At 35.9% G+C, this 18,891-nt stretch overlaps 4 protein-coding genes across 4 annotated transcripts; all 4 read right to left on the bottom strand.

Moving 5' to 3' along the window:
- Positions 1-2,123: 2,123 nt before the first annotated feature.
- Positions 2,124-3,012, bottom strand: LOC139194502 (18.1 kDa class I heat shock protein-like). The gene has a single exon (XM_070819257.1). It carries the CDS (start codon positions 2,765-2,767, stop codon positions 2,303-2,305), a length of 465 nt encoding a protein of 154 aa, XP_070675358.1. The 5' UTR covers positions 2,768-3,012; the 3' UTR covers positions 2,124-2,302.
- Positions 3,013-5,387: 2,375 nt separating this feature from the next.
- Positions 5,388-5,720, bottom strand: LOC103406658 (glutathione S-transferase U19-like). The gene has a single exon (XM_029106382.2). The coding sequence runs from the start codon at positions 5,718-5,720 to the stop codon at positions 5,388-5,390; it is 333 nt and encodes a 110-aa protein (XP_028962215.2).
- A 4,152-nt stretch (positions 5,721-9,872) lies between these two features.
- Positions 9,873-10,757, bottom strand: LOC103406609 (18.2 kDa class I heat shock protein). Its single transcript, XM_008345601.4, has one exon. The coding sequence runs from the start codon at positions 10,512-10,514 to the stop codon at positions 10,050-10,052; it is 465 nt and encodes a 154-aa protein (XP_008343823.2). The 5' UTR covers positions 10,515-10,757; the 3' UTR covers positions 9,873-10,049.
- A 1,984-nt stretch (positions 10,758-12,741) lies between these two features.
- Positions 12,742-13,629, bottom strand: LOC103406608 (18.1 kDa class I heat shock protein-like). Its single transcript, XM_008345600.3, has one exon. The coding sequence runs from the start codon at positions 13,332-13,334 to the stop codon at positions 12,867-12,869; it is 468 nt and encodes a 155-aa protein (XP_008343822.1). The 5' UTR covers positions 13,335-13,629; the 3' UTR covers positions 12,742-12,866.
- Between the last annotated feature and the right edge of the window lie 5,262 nt (positions 13,630-18,891).

Here is an 18,891-nt window from a genome sequence, read left to right as displayed (position 1 = left end):
GTGACTTTTTAATACTAATTATGATGGGTTTTCTTCACTAATTATGATGAGTTTTCTTGCCTTATAAGTAATACAAAGCCTATAATTATTTGATCTCCAAATCCTTGTGGAATTCTACTTTAAGTTTACACAATCACATTTCTAATTAATGATTCTATTCACAACACTCCTACTTAAGTGTGTACAACTTAAGAAGTAGCTGCATCATTTCTTCGTGATTAGGTGATGTGGTTGTTGTTGTCAGCTATCGGTAAAAACCTTGCTATGGGATAACTAGTAGACTTACAGAGAAAAATTGAGTTAATACAAGATATCGATATTTCACATATTCAGAGTGGTTATTAAAACACACAAGCGTATGACCAGTCGATACACGCATCATTGTCTTCATAAATCGTTGTTGGAACATCAACGATGTAAGAAAAATCACATAAAGTTTTAATGTGATCAATCACGCGCCTTAGCCAAAATCATTCATGCGATACTTTGCACAGGCTAAAATCTCAGTGTGATTTAAAGACGTAGCAACTAAGTCATGTTTGGTTGATATGCACAATATTGCAATATCTCTAATGATAAAGACATAAACAGTTCTAGAAACGCGCTTTGTACGGTTTAAATAATCATCATCAGCATAACTTAGAAGGCTTTTGACTCAAGAGTTGTTGCCCATTTTTTAGTTGTGTAAGAAAGAGATAGAATTTCACTAATTTGTAGCACAAAGAAAGTCTCGTCCCGACCTGGGGTTGGCTTGAGTCAAATGAAGGTTCCGCTCCTTCATTATTTATTATTTTTTATTATTTATTGCAATCCTGTTTGAACCCATCCCAATAACGACCAACTAATCTCTTCAATGTTCGATTTAACTCTATTTTAGAACATTTATGTGAATGCTATTCTAATCTAAGTGGTTTTATTCTAGGTCTTATTCTATGTCCCATGCTAGGAAGCATTACTCCTCTTTTCCTTCCAAATTCAAGAATACGACCGATACAAGGTTGAAAAAGCTGCTTTATCAATATCTACTTAGGGAAGGTCGAAAGTTGAAGGAAGTCAAATTTTATTTCTCAGTATTTTTGTCATCAATTACTTTTCCCTAGGGTTTAGGGTTTAGAATTTAAGGTTCGATCATCATTTCGTTGTACCTATAAAGTAATTGCAAGATGACTTGGACACATGTCTAGTGTCTACGTGTATGCGCATTGTTGTACCTTGCTAAAATTCACAACAAAGGATATGTCAGCTCTAGTGTACAAGTAAAATACAACGGTTGATTTCACTTAAGTAATTGACCTAGTTTAGGATGGAATCAATCTCGTTTTGCATCCAGGGTTAAGATGACCATGGAAGTACTAAAAGCTTTGTTTTATATAAAAGGACAAGGATCACTTCCAATGCCCTCATGTGCCTTCATGTTTTATGTGGTCACGATTAAATCACGTCAACATTTTATATTTTTTTTATAGAAATAATAAGATAAAAATAAATAGTAATATAAAATGTTAACGTGGTTTAACTACCGTGATCACACAAACAGGAAGGCACAGGAAGGCACGAGAGTGGAAGGGCAGACAATCCACGTCATATATTAAAACGGTACAAAACTTTTAATATCCAAACTAAAAACCAAAAGAAACAAAGAAACAATCACCACTTTAAAATTTGAAAATATAACCTTGTTCACGAGTTAAACCAAAAACAGTTGAAAATATAACCTTGAAAATAAACCAAAAACAGCAGCTAGGAATTTCGACCACTATAGGACCCTGTCCTAATCAAGCAACTTCGAGCATTCGCCATATGCTCTTGGAGTAAGTAAGATGTCTTCAATGTCGCCTTTGCTGGACTGTCGACTTGAGCAGTACTTCTCCCATACAAAATTTACATCTCGAACTTTCTTCTTTGCCTGATACTCCTCTTCAATCTTCGTAGGTCACAGCTCAGCAGCTGGTTCCTAATAGCAATAGCAGGTGTGAAGATCGAAAGAATCTTTATCAATTCTATGCGCAAGTGTTAAAGTTCTAGACTTTAAGAGCAAGATAATCGCGCCGTGAACAGTCATCTTCTTCATATTCGTGGAAAACAAATTAAATAGACCTTCTCCCAGACACACTTCTTGGAAATATAATGTAAACTTTTATAAAGATTTATTATAATATTTAGAAGAAGAACCCATACATGACAATTGACACACCATATCACTCATCTCACATACAGAGACTCGGAAATACACACAAGCAGAACTTAACACCACACCAAAACAGAGCTCAAAAGTAGCCGATCGAGGTTATGCGAATTTAGTTTAGCCGGAGATGTCAATGGCCTTGACCTCAGGCTTCTTCTCCTCCTCTTTCGGCACAGTCACAGTCAGCACCCCATTCTCCATCGCCGCCTTCACCTGATCAATCTTCGCGTTCTCCGGCAGCCTGAACCTCCTCATAAACTTGCCACTGCTCCTCTCCACCCTGTGCCACTTGTCGTTCTTCTCCTCCTGCTCCCGGCTCCTCTCGCCGCTGATTTGCAGGACCCTCCCGTCCTCCACCTCCACTTTCACCTCCTCCTTTTTTATCCCCGGGAGGTCCGCCTTGAAGATGTGGGCCTCCGGGGTCTCCTTCCAGTCGATGCGAGTGTTGGCGATGGCGGTGGTTTCACGGGCGGATGAGGGGATGTTGGCCAGAGCGCCGAAGCCCTCGAAAGGGTCCCAGATGTCCAGAGAGAAGGGGTCGAAGACGTTGCTTCGTCGTCCGCCAAAGAGACTGAGAGCCATTAGATGGTGGGTTTGAGTTGGGTTTTTGCTGGGTGTGAATTCGTAGGATTTGAGCGAGAGATTTTTGCTTAGATTGCTTTGGATAATTCTATCTGATGAGGAGGGTTGTGGAGTGAGTTGTATATATATAGGATGGCACAGAAGGTTTCTCTGAGAACTACAGAAAGTTCTGCAACAATCCAGAAGGGAAAAAAACAATAAACACAGAGAGTTCCATCAGCTTCCACCAACTTCTCGAAAGTGCCTTTTTGGGGGGCTCCAGTTCTGCTGTCACTTAAAATGTGTCTTATTTATCTCTTTATTAATTTGCTGACATATGTTCTTTAATTTAAAACTTAATTTTATTAACTTTATTTGCTTAACATTTACATTTAAAAAAATCTAAAATAATGAAAAAATGTTGGGTTAACGAGGTGAGCAAATCTAAATAGGATTCTTCACCTTCTTTTTTGGTTTGCTGCGACAATCGCGAGGATCAGAAAGAACAACCCTTTTGGTTCTTCCTCCTCTGCATCACAGATTTGTAGAGATTGTAGCCATGGAAGGAAGAGAGAGAAAGAAAGGGGCTTTGTGGGTTGGTTTTTGTTTCAGCTTTGACTATTCTACTAGTCGGTAATCCGAGCTCTATCACTGCCGGGGATATAGTGCATGATGATGATTCTGCTTCGAAGAAGCCTGGGAGCGAGAACAATTTCGTTTTGGTAAAAGTTCGAACTTGGATTGATGGAGTTGAGGCAAGTGAGTTTGTTGGTGTGGATGCTAGATTTGGAACTACGATTGTTTCAAAGGAGAAAAATGCACAGCAAACTCACCTTGTTCTTTCTGATCCTTGCGATTGTTGCAGCAAACCAAAAAAGAAGGTGAAGAATCCTATTTGGATTTGCTCATCTCGTTAACCCAACAGTTTTTTATTATTTTAGTTTTTTTTAATTTAACTGTTAAATAAATAAAATTAACAAAGATAAGTTTTAAGTCAAGTTAAAAGAATACATGTCAACATATTAACAAAGAGACTCATATTAGATACATTTTAAGAGACAGCAGATCTGAAGCCTTTTTTGGGTTAGTTCCTTTTCAGCCAAAACATAGTGGGTACTTAAAAACCCCTTTTTTTAATATTTTTTTTTTCCAAATTGGTACTTACAAAATTAAGTATCATGTTAAATTGAACATAGATTTTTTTTAAATAAAATAAAAAAAGCATATTTAAGGAAAAAAATACTAAACTTAATTATGTTGTGAAATTGCCACTTTGTACTATGGTCTAATAATATTCTTATTCACTTATAAGTGAAAAGTCTTAAATTCGATTCTTGCAAATGGTGAATTTGAACCAAATTATTACTAACTCATTGTGAAGCTAAACCTATCCCCTTCTTTTTAGTGTAGATAATATCACTTGTTAAAAAAAACAACAAAAAAAATAGGGTAAAAGACTGTTTACCACCCTCATGTTTCGTGGTTTTCAACATTTAGTACATCAAGTTTTTTTCGTCCCAGAGTCATACCTAAAGTGTAAATTTTGGGACAGTCTCATACATCTGTTAGTCAAACTGTTAGTTCTCCCGTTAAGTGATGACGTGGCGCCCCGATTGGATGCCACGTGTCATTAAAAAAATAAAAAATTTATTTAAATAAAAATAATATTAAATAAATATTTAAATAATAAAATATTTTTTTTTTCCTTCTTCTCTTCTTCTTCTTTTTTTTTTCTTCTTCTTCTTCTTCTGGGTTCGGTTCTCTCTTTTTTTTTTTTTTTTTTTTTTTTTTTCTTCCTCCTCCTTCTCCTTCTTCTTCCTTCTCCTTCCTCCTCCTTCTTCTTCTTCCTTCTCCTTCCTCCTCATTCTTCTTCTCCTTCTTCTTCCTTCTTAAGAAGGAAGGAGGAGAAGGAAAAAAACAGAAAAAAAAAAAAAAAACCGAACCCAGAAAAGAAGAGGAAGAAGAAGGAAGAAGAAGGAGAAGAAGAATGAGGAGGAAGGAGAAGGAAGAAGAAGGAGGAGGAAGAAGGATAAAAAAAAAAAAAAAAAGAAGAGAAACCGAACCCAGAAGAAGAAGAAGGAGAAGAAGAAGGAGGAGGAAAGAGAAGGAAGAAGAAGGAGAAAGAGGAGGAAGAAGAAGAAGAAGAAAAAAAAGAGAAAAAAAAAGAGAGAAACCGAACCCAGAAGAAGAAGAAGAAGGAGAAGAAGAAGGAGGAGGAAGGAGAAGGAAGAAGTAGGAGGAGGAGGAGGAAGAAGGAAAAAAAAAAAAAAAAAAAAAAGAAACCGAACCCAGAAGAAGAAGAAGAAGAAGAAGAAGAAAAAAAAAAAAAAAAAGAAGAAGAGAAGAAGAAAAAAAAAATTATTATTATTATTTTAATATTTTAATATTTATTTTAATATTATTTAATATTATTTTTATTTAAATAAATTTTTTATTTTTTTAATGACACGTGGCGTCCAATCAGAGCGCCACGTCATCACTTAACGGGAGAACTAACAGTTTGACTAACAGATGTATGAGACTGTCCCAAAATTTACACTTTAGGTATTACTCTGAGACGAAAAAAACTTGATGTACTAAATGTTGAAAACCACGAAATAAGAGGGTGGTAAACAGTCTTTTACCCAAAAAAATAAGTAAATTAATGAGTAAAAATCACCTTCTTGTTGACAAAGTCAGCCCAGAACCTGGCCTGGGCTGTGAGGTAAGAGTCAAAGGGCAAGAGTGGAGGCTTATCATTCCAAACCTCATCAATGTACTGAAGAGCAATGAGGGAATCATAGGCTGGTTTTCCATTGTGAATGAGAACCGGGATCTTCTTGTGAACCGGGTTCACCTGCAGCACCAATGGGCTCTTGTTCCACAAGTCCTCATCTTTGTACTCATACTCGATGCCCTTTTCTGCCAGAGCAATCCTCAGCCTCATCCCAAATGGGCTTGGCCAGAAATCCAACAACACCACCTCGTCCGCCATTGAAGGGTTTAAAAAACCCTTGCTTCTAATTTATTTCAATTTTTTGACTCACAAATTTCAAATAACAAAAATTGCATAATGCATGAAACGTATATATATATCGAAAGGTAAATATAATTTTAAGTGGTTCATGTATCATGAGGAATGTTTTCACGCTTCATGGTCGTTTCAAATATCTTCATTTATTTTAAATATACCTGATTGGCATAAAACAACAAAAGCCTTTAAATTTGTAGAACATGCTTCTCGGAAATCTGGAATTGCATCTCCAATGTGTTGTATCACGTTCAACAAATAAGAAATTAAATTGAATCAATAGCATGTAGGTCAATTCAATAAAATAATAAATTAATCATAAAAAGAATGATTAAAACATAATACTCCCCTGAATGAAGAATAAACTCTCTTTAGCGTAGCGTTAAGAGCGTGCTGATAATGTATTGTAGGAATAATTTATTGAACAATTATGAATGCCAGAGAGAGAGAGGGGGTGCGGCACATAGAGAGAGAAGAGATAGATGTCTAATTGTAAGGTGTGTGTTATATCATCCCATAGTGCCTTTATTTATAGTAGTAGTGAAGGTAAATTCCTTACCCCAATAGGATTACAACTCTAAAAAGATAATATATAGTCTAAGAGATATGGTAGAATCACATAAGAATATCATATATATGTTAGGATTTACACAATCAAATTCCTAATCTAATAGGACTGCAACACTATTAATATATAAGAGTTTTCACCCTTAATATTACCAGTCATTTTGGGATAAAACCCAACACTAAGCCATACGTGGTTAAGTTGGGATCATATCGGTGATAGATCATGCTTAGGCCTATAAAGTTTCACAAAAAGCTCCAAAAAATTAGATGAAAGTAAAATTGAAACATTAAACGATAAATTACAACTTTTTATTCATAATTTTTGTACAAACAACAATTCATGTAACCCTTTTTTCATCATTTTTTAGCAAGATTACTAATCCCTTACAATTGAGAAAAGTCATTTCTTCAACGCATAGAATGAATTTAAATACCAAGTTGATCTTGAAGTGCCGATTGGTGTGTGAAGACTAGAGATTGGTTCTGTGCTGATGATGGTGACCTTTAGTTGAGCGGGGTAGGAATTGGGGATTAGGGAAAAGGATCATCTCCGGATCCACTTTGTGGGGATCATAGGGATCCCTACATCCTAGTTGTTTATCGTACATCGTGCGGCCAGTTTTCGTTAGGTACTAATTGTGTTTAATTTTAAATAAAAAAAGTCAGATGATTTTTTACGACACGATGCACGATGAATGACTAAGATGTGCGGATCCCTAGAATCCTCACAATTTAGATTTGGATGGGATCCAAATCCGGGGATTAGGGAACTATATTGCTTGGGGTGGACTTTCTTTGAAAGTCGAACTCTTTTTTATTTTTTATTAAAAAAATGGTGAGGCTCTCAACCTCCCACGTGACCTAGAATGTGTTTTCAAACACCACATCAGTGCTCACCGTTTTATTTAAGAGTAATGCTAGAAAAACTAAATTTTTAGACAAAATTTATAAACTAAATGACATGAAAGTTAATGATTGGATTATTACTTAAGTATTGATAAACATGCTCATTTCCCATTGGTGACACATCATTTAGTTTGCAAATATTTTTTACAAATTTAGTCCCCCTAGCATTACTCTTTACTTAAATGATTAATGTGACTTTGTAGCACGTGACCTAGGATACCGTTTAAAAAAGAATTGGTCTTCTTCTTGTTCTTCTTCTTTCCATCTAGTTTGCAAAAAGCTAGAACATTATGCAGTCGTTGCTCTTTCCCTTCACTGCCCAAACTTGGGTGGTCCTCGGAAGTTTTCAATTATCCGAGTATTCGGGTGGTCCTGAAACCACCTAGGTCCCTTAATAAATCCGCCTTTGGATGGAAGAGGATTTTGGTGATGGCAAGTACAAGTAAGGGTAGCCGCTGGCGCATGGGGAGGCTAGCATGGGTGAATGCTTAGGTTGCTGGCGCACGGGACTGCATGGATTGGGGTGGATGAGGACATAGTCACTGCTAGTTTCTTTGTTTTTGGGTTTTAGTTTTATTAAAATTTAATGGGGTGAAGATTAGGCGAAATGGGTGGTACACGTGTTGAGAAATTAGAGAGGAGACACCATAATTAGGGACAACAGACCTGCGACCGTGAGAGAGGAATGAGACGACATGAAAGAAGGGCTCATGTGTATAAGAATGGCGTATTCACCCTTAGCACGTGACTTTTTAATACTAATTATGATGGGTTTTCTTCACTAATTATGATGAGTTTTCTTGCCTTATAAGTAATACAAAGCCTATAATTATTTGATCTCCAAATCCTTGTGGAATTCTACTTTAAGTTTACACAATCACATTTCTAATTAATGATTCTATTCACAACACTCCTACTTAAGTATGTACAACTTAAGAAGTAGCTGCATCATTTCTTCGTGATTAGGTGATGTGGTTGTTGTTGTCAGCTATCGGTTAAAACCTTGCTATGGGATAACTAGTAGACTTACAGAGAAAAATTGAGTTAATACAAGATATCGATATTTCACATATTCAGAGTGGTTATTAAAACACACAAGCGTATGACCAGTCGATACACGCATCATTGTCTTCATAAATCGTTGTTGGAACATCAACGATGTAAGAAAAATCACATAAAGTTTTAATGTGATCAATCACGCGCCTTAGCCAAAATCATTCATGCGATACTTTGCACAGGCTAAAATCTCAGTGTGATTGAAAGACGTAGCAACTAAGTCCTGTTTGGTTGATATGCACAATATTGCAATATCTCTAATGATAAAGACATAAACCGTTCTAGAAACGCGCTTTGTACGGTTTAAATAATCATCATCAGCATAACTTAGAAGGCTTTTGACTCAAGAGTTGTTGCCCATTTTTTAGTTGTGTACGAAAGAGATAGAATTTCACTAATTTGTAGCACAAAGAAAGTCTCGTCCCGACCTGGGGTTGGCTTGAGTGAAATGAAGGTTCCGCTCCTTCATTATTTTTTATTTTTTATTATTTATTGCAATCCTGTTTGAACCCATCCCAATAACGACCAACTAATCTCTTCAATGTTCGATTTAACTCTATTTTAGAACATTTATGTGAATGCTATTCTAATCTAAGTGGTTTTATTCTAGGTCTTATTCTATGTCCCATGCTAGGAAGCATTACTCCTCTTTTCCTTCCAAATTCAAGAATACGACCGATACAAGGTTGAAAAAGCTGCTTTATCAATATCTACTTAGGGAAGGTTGAAAGTTGAAGGAAGTCCAATTTTATTTCTCAGTATTTTTGTCATCAATTACTTTTCCCTAGGATTTAGGGTTTAGAATTTAGGGTTCGATCATCATTTCGCTGTACCTATAAAGTAATTGCAAGATGACTTGGACACATGTCTAATGTCTACGTGTATGCGCATACACGTCAACATTTTATATTTTTTTTATAGAAATAATAAGACAAAAATGAATAGTAATATAAAATGTTAACGTGGTTTAACTACCGTGATCACACAAACAAGAAGGCACAGGAAGGCACGAGAGTGGAAGGGCAGACAATCCACGTCATATATTAAAACGGTACAAAACTTTTAATATCCAAACTAAAAACCAAAAGAAACAAAGAAACAATCACCAATTTAAAATTTGAAAATATAACCTTGTTCACGAATCACGAGTTAAACCAAAAACAGTTGAAAATATAACCTTGAAAATAAACCAAAAACAGCAGCTAGGAATTTCGACCACTATAGGACCCTGTCCTAATCAAGCAACTTCGAGCATTCGCCATATGCTCTTGGAGTAAGTAAGATGTCTTCAATGTCGCCTTTGCTGGACTGTCGACTTGAGCAGTACTTCTCCCATACAAAATTTACATCTCGAACTTTCTTCTTTGCCTGATACTCCTCTGCAATCTTCGTAGGTCACAGCTCAGCAGCTGGTTCCTAATAGCAATAGCAGGTGTGAAGATCGAAAGAATCTTTATCAATTCTATGCGCAAGTGTTAAAGTTCTAGACTTTAAGAGCAAGATAATCGCGCCGTGAACAGTCATCTTCTTCATATTCGTGGAAAACAAATTAAATAGACCTTCTCCCAGACACACTTCTTGGAAATATAATGTAAACTTTTATAAAGATTTATTATAATATTTAGAAGAAGAACCCATACATGACAATTGACACACCATATCACTCATCTCACATACAGAGACTCGGAAATACACACAAGCAGAACTTAACACCACACCAAAACAGAGCTCAAAAGTAGCCGATCGAGGTTATGCGAATTTAGTTTAGCCGGAGATGTCAATGGCCTTGACCTCAGGGTTCTTCTCCTCCTCTTTCGGCACAGTCACAGTCAGCACCCCACTCTCCATCGCCGCCTTCACCTGATCAATCTTCGCGTTCTCCGGCAGCCTGAACCTCCTCATAAACTTGCCACTGCTCCTCTCCACCCTGTGCCACTTGTCGTTCTTCTCCTCCTGCTCCCGGCTCCTCTCGCCGCTGATCTGCAGGACCCTCCCGTCCTCCACCTCCACTTTCACCTCCTCCTTTTTTATCCCCGGGAGGTCCACCTTGAAGATGTGGGCCTTCGGGGTCTCCTTCCAGTCGATGCGCGTGTTGGCGATGGCGGTGGTTTCACGGGCGGAGGAGGGGATGTTGGCCAGATCGCCGAAGCCCTCGAAAGGGTCCCAGATGTCCAGAGAGAAGGGGTCGAAGACGTTGCTTCGTCGTCCGCCAAAGAGACTGAGAGCCATTAGATGGTGGGTTTGAGTTGGGTTTTTGCTGGGTGTGAATTCGAAGGATTTGAGCAAGAGATTTTTGCTTAGATTGCTTTGGATAATTCTATCTGATGAGGAGGGTTGTGGAGTGAGTTGTATATATATAGGATGGCACAGAAGGTTTCTCCGAGAACTACAGAAAGTTCTGCAGCTATCCAGAAGGGAAAAAAACAATAAAAACAGAGAGTTCCATCAGCTTCCACCAACTTCTCGAAAGTGCCTTTAGTTACTTTTTGGTACCATTTGGTACGTGGGACGAACCGTCCCACATTTGATGCGCTTAAAAATTGTGAAACGGGTTGTCCATGGGATGAAATTTGGTTGATTTTTCGTTCCACCTCTTCCTCCTAGAACGACCCGTTCCACATTCGGGGAACACAAATTTATAACATTTTATGACAAAATTTCTTCTTATTTTTTTCAATATTTATATCATCTGTTCTGTCCTGTTCCGTCCCGTTCCATCCCGTCTACGTACCAAACAGTACCTTTCGGCCCAAAACATAGTTGGCACTTACAAACCTTTTTTGATTGATTGATTTATTTTTTTTATAATTAATTTTATTTTATTTTATCCAAATTGGTAATTATAAAATTAATTAAATTAAGTATCAGTTAAATTGGATATAGATTTTTTTCTCAAAAAAAAAAAAAACCGTATTTAAGGAAAAAAAAATACTAAATTATGTTGTGAAACTAATTTTACAAGTAGGTGAGAGAGGACTGAAGGTTTGATGTCCCCAATATGATTTTTTCTTTGTGTCTCTTTGATGTCCCCAATACGAGGAACACCTTTTGTTTAAATAAACATCATTACTTTCAAACCGACTAGTTATTTATCCAAATTTTGGTTGACAATAATTTTTTACTTCTTGTTGGAAGAGGTTATATTTTCAGTTTTTTAGGCGAAGTGAGGTGTTATCATGTTACTAAATTCGGCACACTAAAAGTTGAATTTGATATTGAACTTCGCAGAACTAGCAACCTTGTTTTTAGACTCTAGAACGTGAAGATCGAGACGTGTTACTTTCTCGGCCGCGGTCGCAAGATCAATAAGTCAGTAATATGCCTAACGTCACATCAACATATTTTACTTTCCGACCAAATTCGGCCGACGAGTTAACATATCCCGTATTTAACCGAATGATGTAATTAGCTTATTAATTACTAAACCTGTGTGCGACGTAAACTAGGTAGTTTTTAAAATCAACAATTTCACAATTCGTAAAATCTACACTAGGTCTATAGACGACTTAGGCTTATATATAGAATAATTTCATAAGCTAATATAATTACAGTTTTAATCCTACACTACACATGTATGCCGCAAGCCTTAAGTTCGATAACCGGGATGGTGAGCCGGCAATTTGATAATTTGCGACAGGAGCTTTGCAAATGCAGTGTTTCTTGCAGATAACAAACACACATCCGACCGTATCTTTTTTGTTTTGGGCCACGCTGTTGGTTGGGCTTTGGTTTGGCTGGTCCATTTTGCTTGTCAATGTACTTTGGTCTTGACCTTTGGTTGTTTAGTTTGTAAGTTTGTGTGCTTCTTGTATCTTTGTTGGCCTTGTACTTCGGCTTTGTCCCGGAATAATATCAAGTTTACCAAAAAAAAAAAACAAAAAACAAAAAAATTATAAAGTATCTATATGGTCTTCATTGTGGTTGAATTGTCCACATATATTCTCTTGTATTCTTGAGAAAAGATGAAAATCGGTAACATCTTTGTAGGGAAGGTCTAGAATCCAATTTCACCGAAGAACAAGCTTAACCTGAATGTTTCAAACCGTCATGCTACAACGAGTTAAGACTCAAAAACACAAAATAAAACTAACCATGCAATCTGATATACATTGTAACCATATCAACCAGACAACTAATTTTTCCATAAAATATACCTAAAAATAAATAAATTGAATCGGCCACATAAACAAAAAAAATTAAAACTTTCATATTCAATCAATCACATGTTCAAGAAAAACATCAATTGATCGAAGACTCAAACTAAAACCAAGAGAAACAATCACCAATTCAAAATTTGAAATTATAACCTTGTTCACAAATCAAACCACAAATAGCAGCTAGGAATTTCGACCACCATAGGACTCTTATTCGTAGTAAGTAGATCTCCATATTCGTGGTATAAAATTAAATAGATCTTCTCCAAGAGACACTTCTTCAAAAATAAAATGGACTCAGCTTTTATAAAGATTTATAATAATATTTAGAATAAGAAGCCATACATGAAAATTGACACATCAGATCACTCATCTCACACACAGATACTCGGAAATACACAGAAGCAAAAATTAACACCACAAGAGCTTAGCCGGAAATGTCAATGGCCTTGACAGCAGGCTTCTTCTCCTCCTCTTTCGGCACAGTCACAGTCAGGACCCCATTCTCCATCGATGCCTTCACCTGATCAATCTTCGCGTTCTCCGGCAGCCTGAACCTCCTCATAAACTTGCCACTGCTCCTCTCCACCCTGTGCCACTTGTCGTTCTTCTCCTCCTGCTCCCGGCTCCTCTCGCCGCTGATCTGCAGGACCCTCCCGTCCTCCACCTCCACTTTCACCTCCTCCTTTTTTATCCCCGGGAGGTCTGCCTTGAAGATGTGGGCCTCCGGGGTCTCCTTCCAGTCGATGCGGGTGTTGGCAATGGCAGTGGTTTCGCGGGCGGAGGAGGGGATGTTGGCCAGAGTGCCGAAGCCCTCGAATGGATCCCTGATGTCCAGGGAGAAGGGGTCGAAGAAGTTGCTTCGTCGGCCGTTGCCAAAGAGACTGAGAGCCATTGGATGATGGGTTAGAGTTGGTTTTTGCTGGGCGTCAATTCGAAGAATTTGAACGAGAGATTTTTGCTTAGATTGCTTTCGACGATCTTATCTGACAAAGGTGGGTGCGACAGTGGTTGTATTTATAGGTTGCCAAAGAAGGTTCAGGTGTTTTCATGGTTCTTTGAGAATTACAGACAGTTGTATGGTCCAGGAAAAAACGAAAGAAAAAGAAAAAGAAAAGAAAAACAGAGAGTTCGGTTCCATGAGCTTCCATCAACTTCTTGAAACTTCAGTTTTTGGGAAAAACAAAATAATATCAATTTCAAGAAGGGATGCCCAGTGCACTAATTTGGGGTAGCTCCTATCCAGCCCAAAAATTTTGAGAAGTTTTAACGAAAAGTCTGCGGTACTGTTAATTTTAATGAAAAATTATATTTTTACACTAAAAAGTTAAACATGGTATTATTCATTTTACCTTTTATTTTGTTCTTATTATTAAAACTCAAAGTTTTCAAGCTCTTTTCATAAATTTTCCTAAAATTTAATTGGTAGTAAAAAAAAGAGAAAATTAGAATGCCCTCCGTCTTTTCTATAGTTGTTAGATTAAACATTCATTCATTTTAAAGATTTGATTAAGGTGTTTTGATCAATTGCCACCTCAATAATTTTTTATTTATTTATTTTCCACGTCATTAATTTAAGTTCATTTATATAGACAGATAAGGTAACTTAGCAACTAATTGCCTATAATATAGAAATTTTATTTTCTCAATCCCCTTCCACGCATTAAATGACATTTTTAATAAAATAAAATAAAAAATTAACTAATTCCTCATTTTCTGATTATCGGTATTTAAAAAAAAATCTCTTTCTATTAAAAATGTCTCAATAAAAAGTCTTCAATACATTTTTTTTTTCATGTATAGATATATAAAAAATATACTTAAAACTTATGGTATATTTGAGAACAAAAGTATTGACTTTTGGTACATTTAGATTTCAAATGTACCGAGAAACCAAATGTACCAAAAATTCAAATGTACCATAAAACCAAAGGAAAACTAATGAAAATGGCTTGAAAACTTTGAGTTGTAATGATAATGACAAAATAAAGGGTAAAGTGAATAGTACCAGAATTGACTTTTTAGTGTAAAAATGTGGTTTTTCGTTAAAGTGAACAGTACCCGGAGCTTTTCGTTAAAGTTCCCTAAAACCAAATGTACCCATTATTATGTAACCCTTTTGGTACATTTAGATTTCAAATATACAATTTACAAAGAAACCAAATGTACAAAATTTCAAATGTACCATAAATCCAAATGTGCCCATTGTTAGGTAACCATTTTGGTATGTTTAGATTCCAACTGTACCAAAAGACCAAATGAACAAAAAATCCCAAATGTACCACAAAACCAAATGTCTCTATCAGATAACCTTTTTGGTACATATACATTCCAAATGTACTGAGAAATACAAAAAATCAAATCCACTATAAAACTAAATGTGTCCATATTATAGGTAACTAGACATAGCTATATAATCAAACAAATCTTTATTATGTGTTGGATCTTCTAAATAATAAGATCTGATTTTTTTTTTTTATAAATATTCTACTATATTCACACAAAAAAGTAAAAATTATAACAAACAATAAAAAAATGCATAGAGATGGATAATAAATGCATAAATATAGGGATAATAGGAAAAGAAAAAAAAAGAAAACGAAATGCCTAGGAGAAGTCGTGAAAAACTAAAATTCTAAACAAAACTGAACTTATGTGAAAAACTGAAATTAATAACCAAAATTTTAGAAAAATGTTTGATCAAAATTTCAAAAGGAGTGTATGTTTAGTCTAAACAAAATTAAAAAACGAGGCGCCTATATCAAAACGCCCCTAAAAAAAACCCATTTGGTTTTGCATGTGACTTGTTGGATTGGAGGTTTCTGTAGCTGTTCAAGATTTATCTAAGTCAGATTATATTTTACCTATAAAAATTAAAATCTAATTAAAATCTAACGATAGAAGCATCCAGAGTATCTCATATTTCATAATACTATACATTTTTTTGACGTTATTGTTTGTTTGTCTGGCTTTGAAAGTGTTGTTATTTTAGTCATTGTATGAATTGCTAAAAACATGAATTATGCATAGGTGATGGAATTTATTATTAAAAAAAAAACTAATGAAAAAGGCTTGAAAATTTTGAGTTTTAATGATAAGGACAAAATAAAGGGTAAAGTGAATTGTACCATGATTGACTTTTTAGTGTAAAAATATGATTTTTTATTAAAGTGAACAGTACTAGAAGTTTTTTGTTAAAGTTTTCTTATATGGTAGTCTTAATTATACATTTTTCGACAATTGAAAGGGGGCACGGGAAAAAACATAGAATAATTCTAAAAAATGTGATAATGATGATGGACCACCATTTTCTTTAAACATAACGGGACAAACGAATCATTATAATTCATGATATAATTACATAATACAGAAAAGGAGTTTCAGTAAACAAGAACTGGACTTTAGTTTCAGAAAACAAAAGATTTATAATGATAAAATGTGTTTAACCAAGCCATCCAAAGACTGGTATGGTATGAAGAGCCACCTTCTTTGAGGCAAAGATTTGCCTTTTCCATCAACTTTAATGCTCTCTTTTTTTATCTCTTCCCCTTCTTTTTCAACCATTAGTATTCTAATTGTTCTTTCAACCTCATCTCTCTCAATCCCGTGCTCCAAGTACAAAACCAAGTTCATGCATTAAACATCCAATAATTGTATATTAGGGTCGTATTGTTTTAAGATTTTACATAAAATTCTTAGTCTGGTTTTAAGCTTTAAATCTGTTTTTAGACCAAGCTTTTGGATTCAGGTTAGATTTTCCTTCAGTTCAATTGAATCTAGATTTGCATTAATTCATGATAACATCATTTGCATAAGTTGATATCGGAACCACAAGGAGAAAAGGTCAAGAAGAGCTGCCACTTCGTGAAGACCGAAGGAGTTCATCTCGTGAAAGGTAAGGTTGCACAAAGGTAAAGTTGCTCCATAGATAAGGATTTAGGAATAGAGCTTGTATGGTCTTTGTATGAACCTTTATTTACACTAGTGGATTGGACTCAGTGGTTAATCCCTGGTTTTTTAACCCAGAGGTGGGTTTTTCCAGGCCAAAAACTTCTTGTGTTATTGTTATTCTTGCTCAAATATCTTGTGTTCAAAGTTATTTACATTGTGTGATATGTCTCACATACATATACATGCCACAGTTATCTCATGACTATTTAATTGTATGTGTTCACAATCTTGCTCATTTGACACATTAATAACTTAGATCGATATGAGGCTTTGCTGACTAGGATAGCTTATGGTAATTGAAGTTGGTTATTAAATCTTTGATTTATTGAATAACAAATCAGTTTTAGTTGACTAGTGGGCTTGACTAGTCAGTTTAGCATATTATTATTTTTACTTACAAGATATTCCGTCTGGTACCAATTTCAGTGAGGCTAAGCTCAACCCCTCCCCCTTAGTGTAGATAATATTGTTTGTTAAAAAAAACAAATGCTAAGTGTTCTTTATTTTTTAAATTACATTTTATCCCCTCAAGTTTGGGTGTAATTGTAATCTTATACAATATCTTTAAAACATTTCAATCTCATACCATTAGTATAATTTCATTTCAAACAACCGTTAGAAAATTTGTTAAGTTTACGATTAAGTATTGACGTGACGTGGTAACAATATATTCCGCATTTAACGTTGTTGTCAACCTCTACCACATGGCCTTAACAACTAATAAAATTTATTGAATTATTAAAATTTTCAATTAATTTAATATTTAATTATTAAATCTCAATTTTTTTAATTTGATAGCCAAATCAACTATTCATCATCTAAGTCTTCGTATCTCCCCCTTTCCCTCTAAATTCTCAAAGAAACCACTCTGAAACCCTAAAATGGCACTCCGGCCACAATTAAGACTCAGACGAAAGTGATGCTTCACCGCCGTTCCCTCACGATCCCTCCTCTTAAACCTGAATTTTTCTCATCTTACAACGGCATGGTCACAGTGCCCTCTGACAACGCATTTATGTTCGATCTCGGCTTTGGGTTAGGTGCCGCTGAAACTGCGAGTTAGAGCTCACCTTCGACGACTTGGACGACCTCTACTCTTTTCGGTGGCTGAGGATTTCCTCATCCCCGGCATCTTAGAGCTCGGCGCGGCTATGTCACATTCGAGGTCTCCTGAATCTTGTAGCTTCACGGTTTCAGTTTTGGCGATGACAAGAGTGAGCGTTGCTGCAGAGACTTGGGTTTCGATTTCCTCCTCCCTGACGGGGCTCTTCAATTCGAGGGCTTGGGGTTTGAAAATCACCAAGCCGAGACTTGGGGTTGTTCCAAGGGAAACATTGAGCCATGATAGTGGTTTGACGTTGACGGGGAACGGTGGTGAAGCCGTCGTCTGAGTCGTCTGGGTGCGTCAGGAAAATCATCAGAGAAGGCGATGAACAGTGGCCACAACCACTGAGTTTGGGGCTGTGCGAGATGAAGAATTTTAGAGAGAAAGAGGGAGAGAGAGATGAGTTCGGTAATTTTGTTTTAATTTAGTTTTTTAATTGATTTTTAATATATAATTATTATCGCCACTGTAAAACCCCGTTTCTGGATTTTATTTTTGTAAACTACGTATTTGTATTATCAATATTTTATATTATTTTTTAAAATTTATATTAATTATATTAACTTTATATTTTAATTAAACTAATTACGAAGTTTCAATTTTGGTCAATCATTAAAAATCCGTAGACCTTACGAGGTCATATTACGTAGAATTGGACAGAGCTCGATCCTACGAGCACATAGGTGAAAATTGTTTGTGAATCAAAGTTAAAATGAAGATATTAGAGATGTTTTAGTTGTGAAAAAAATAAAAAATAAAAAAAATAAAATAAGGACTAGAAGCTGCCAGATGGTAGCGAGAGAGAGAGGGAAAAAAAGAGACGCGTGAGAGAAAATGAGGGAGAGGGTGACCAATCAGAGGGAAGGAAATGAGGGAAAAGGGAGAGGAGACCCAGACCCCCTTGACACGGACTCGTTTCTGGCGACGAATTCCGACGATTTTCCATCGATTATTTTGATGAAATCTACCTATACACCACTTGAAAACATCACAACATCATTCCTTCTTCCATTTACACCAAAAACCCGAGCCATTTTGGCCATATTTTGTGAAGATTGAAGTCGACAACTTCGAGAGTGCCACGACAGCGATCTGCTGTTCTTGCAACCTTTACTGACGACCACTAATGTGATTTTAAACTAACCTAATAAATAGATTAATTCAACCCAAATTTACTCGCAAGTGCACGAATCAGTTGTAGTGGAAACATGTAAATACGAGATCAAATCCACCGAAGTTGATTTGACAATTTAATCCTATAACTATTACTTAACAAGTTGAAATAAAGATTGAGTTTGTATCGAAGATTAATTAAAATTAATGATGATTAAACATAAATATGATTGAGAACAAATGTAAGAAAACACTAAGGTTTTGATTCCACCACTAATTGCCA

The sequence above is a fragment of the Malus domestica genome, chromosome 01 (genome assembly GCF_042453785.1).
Source record: "Malus domestica chromosome 01, GDT2T_hap1".
Classification (NCBI taxonomy): domain Eukaryota; kingdom Viridiplantae; phylum Streptophyta; class Magnoliopsida; order Rosales; family Rosaceae; genus Malus; species Malus domestica.
Note: the sequence above shows the minus strand (reverse complement) of the source record. Positions and strands in the feature narration are given on the sequence as shown.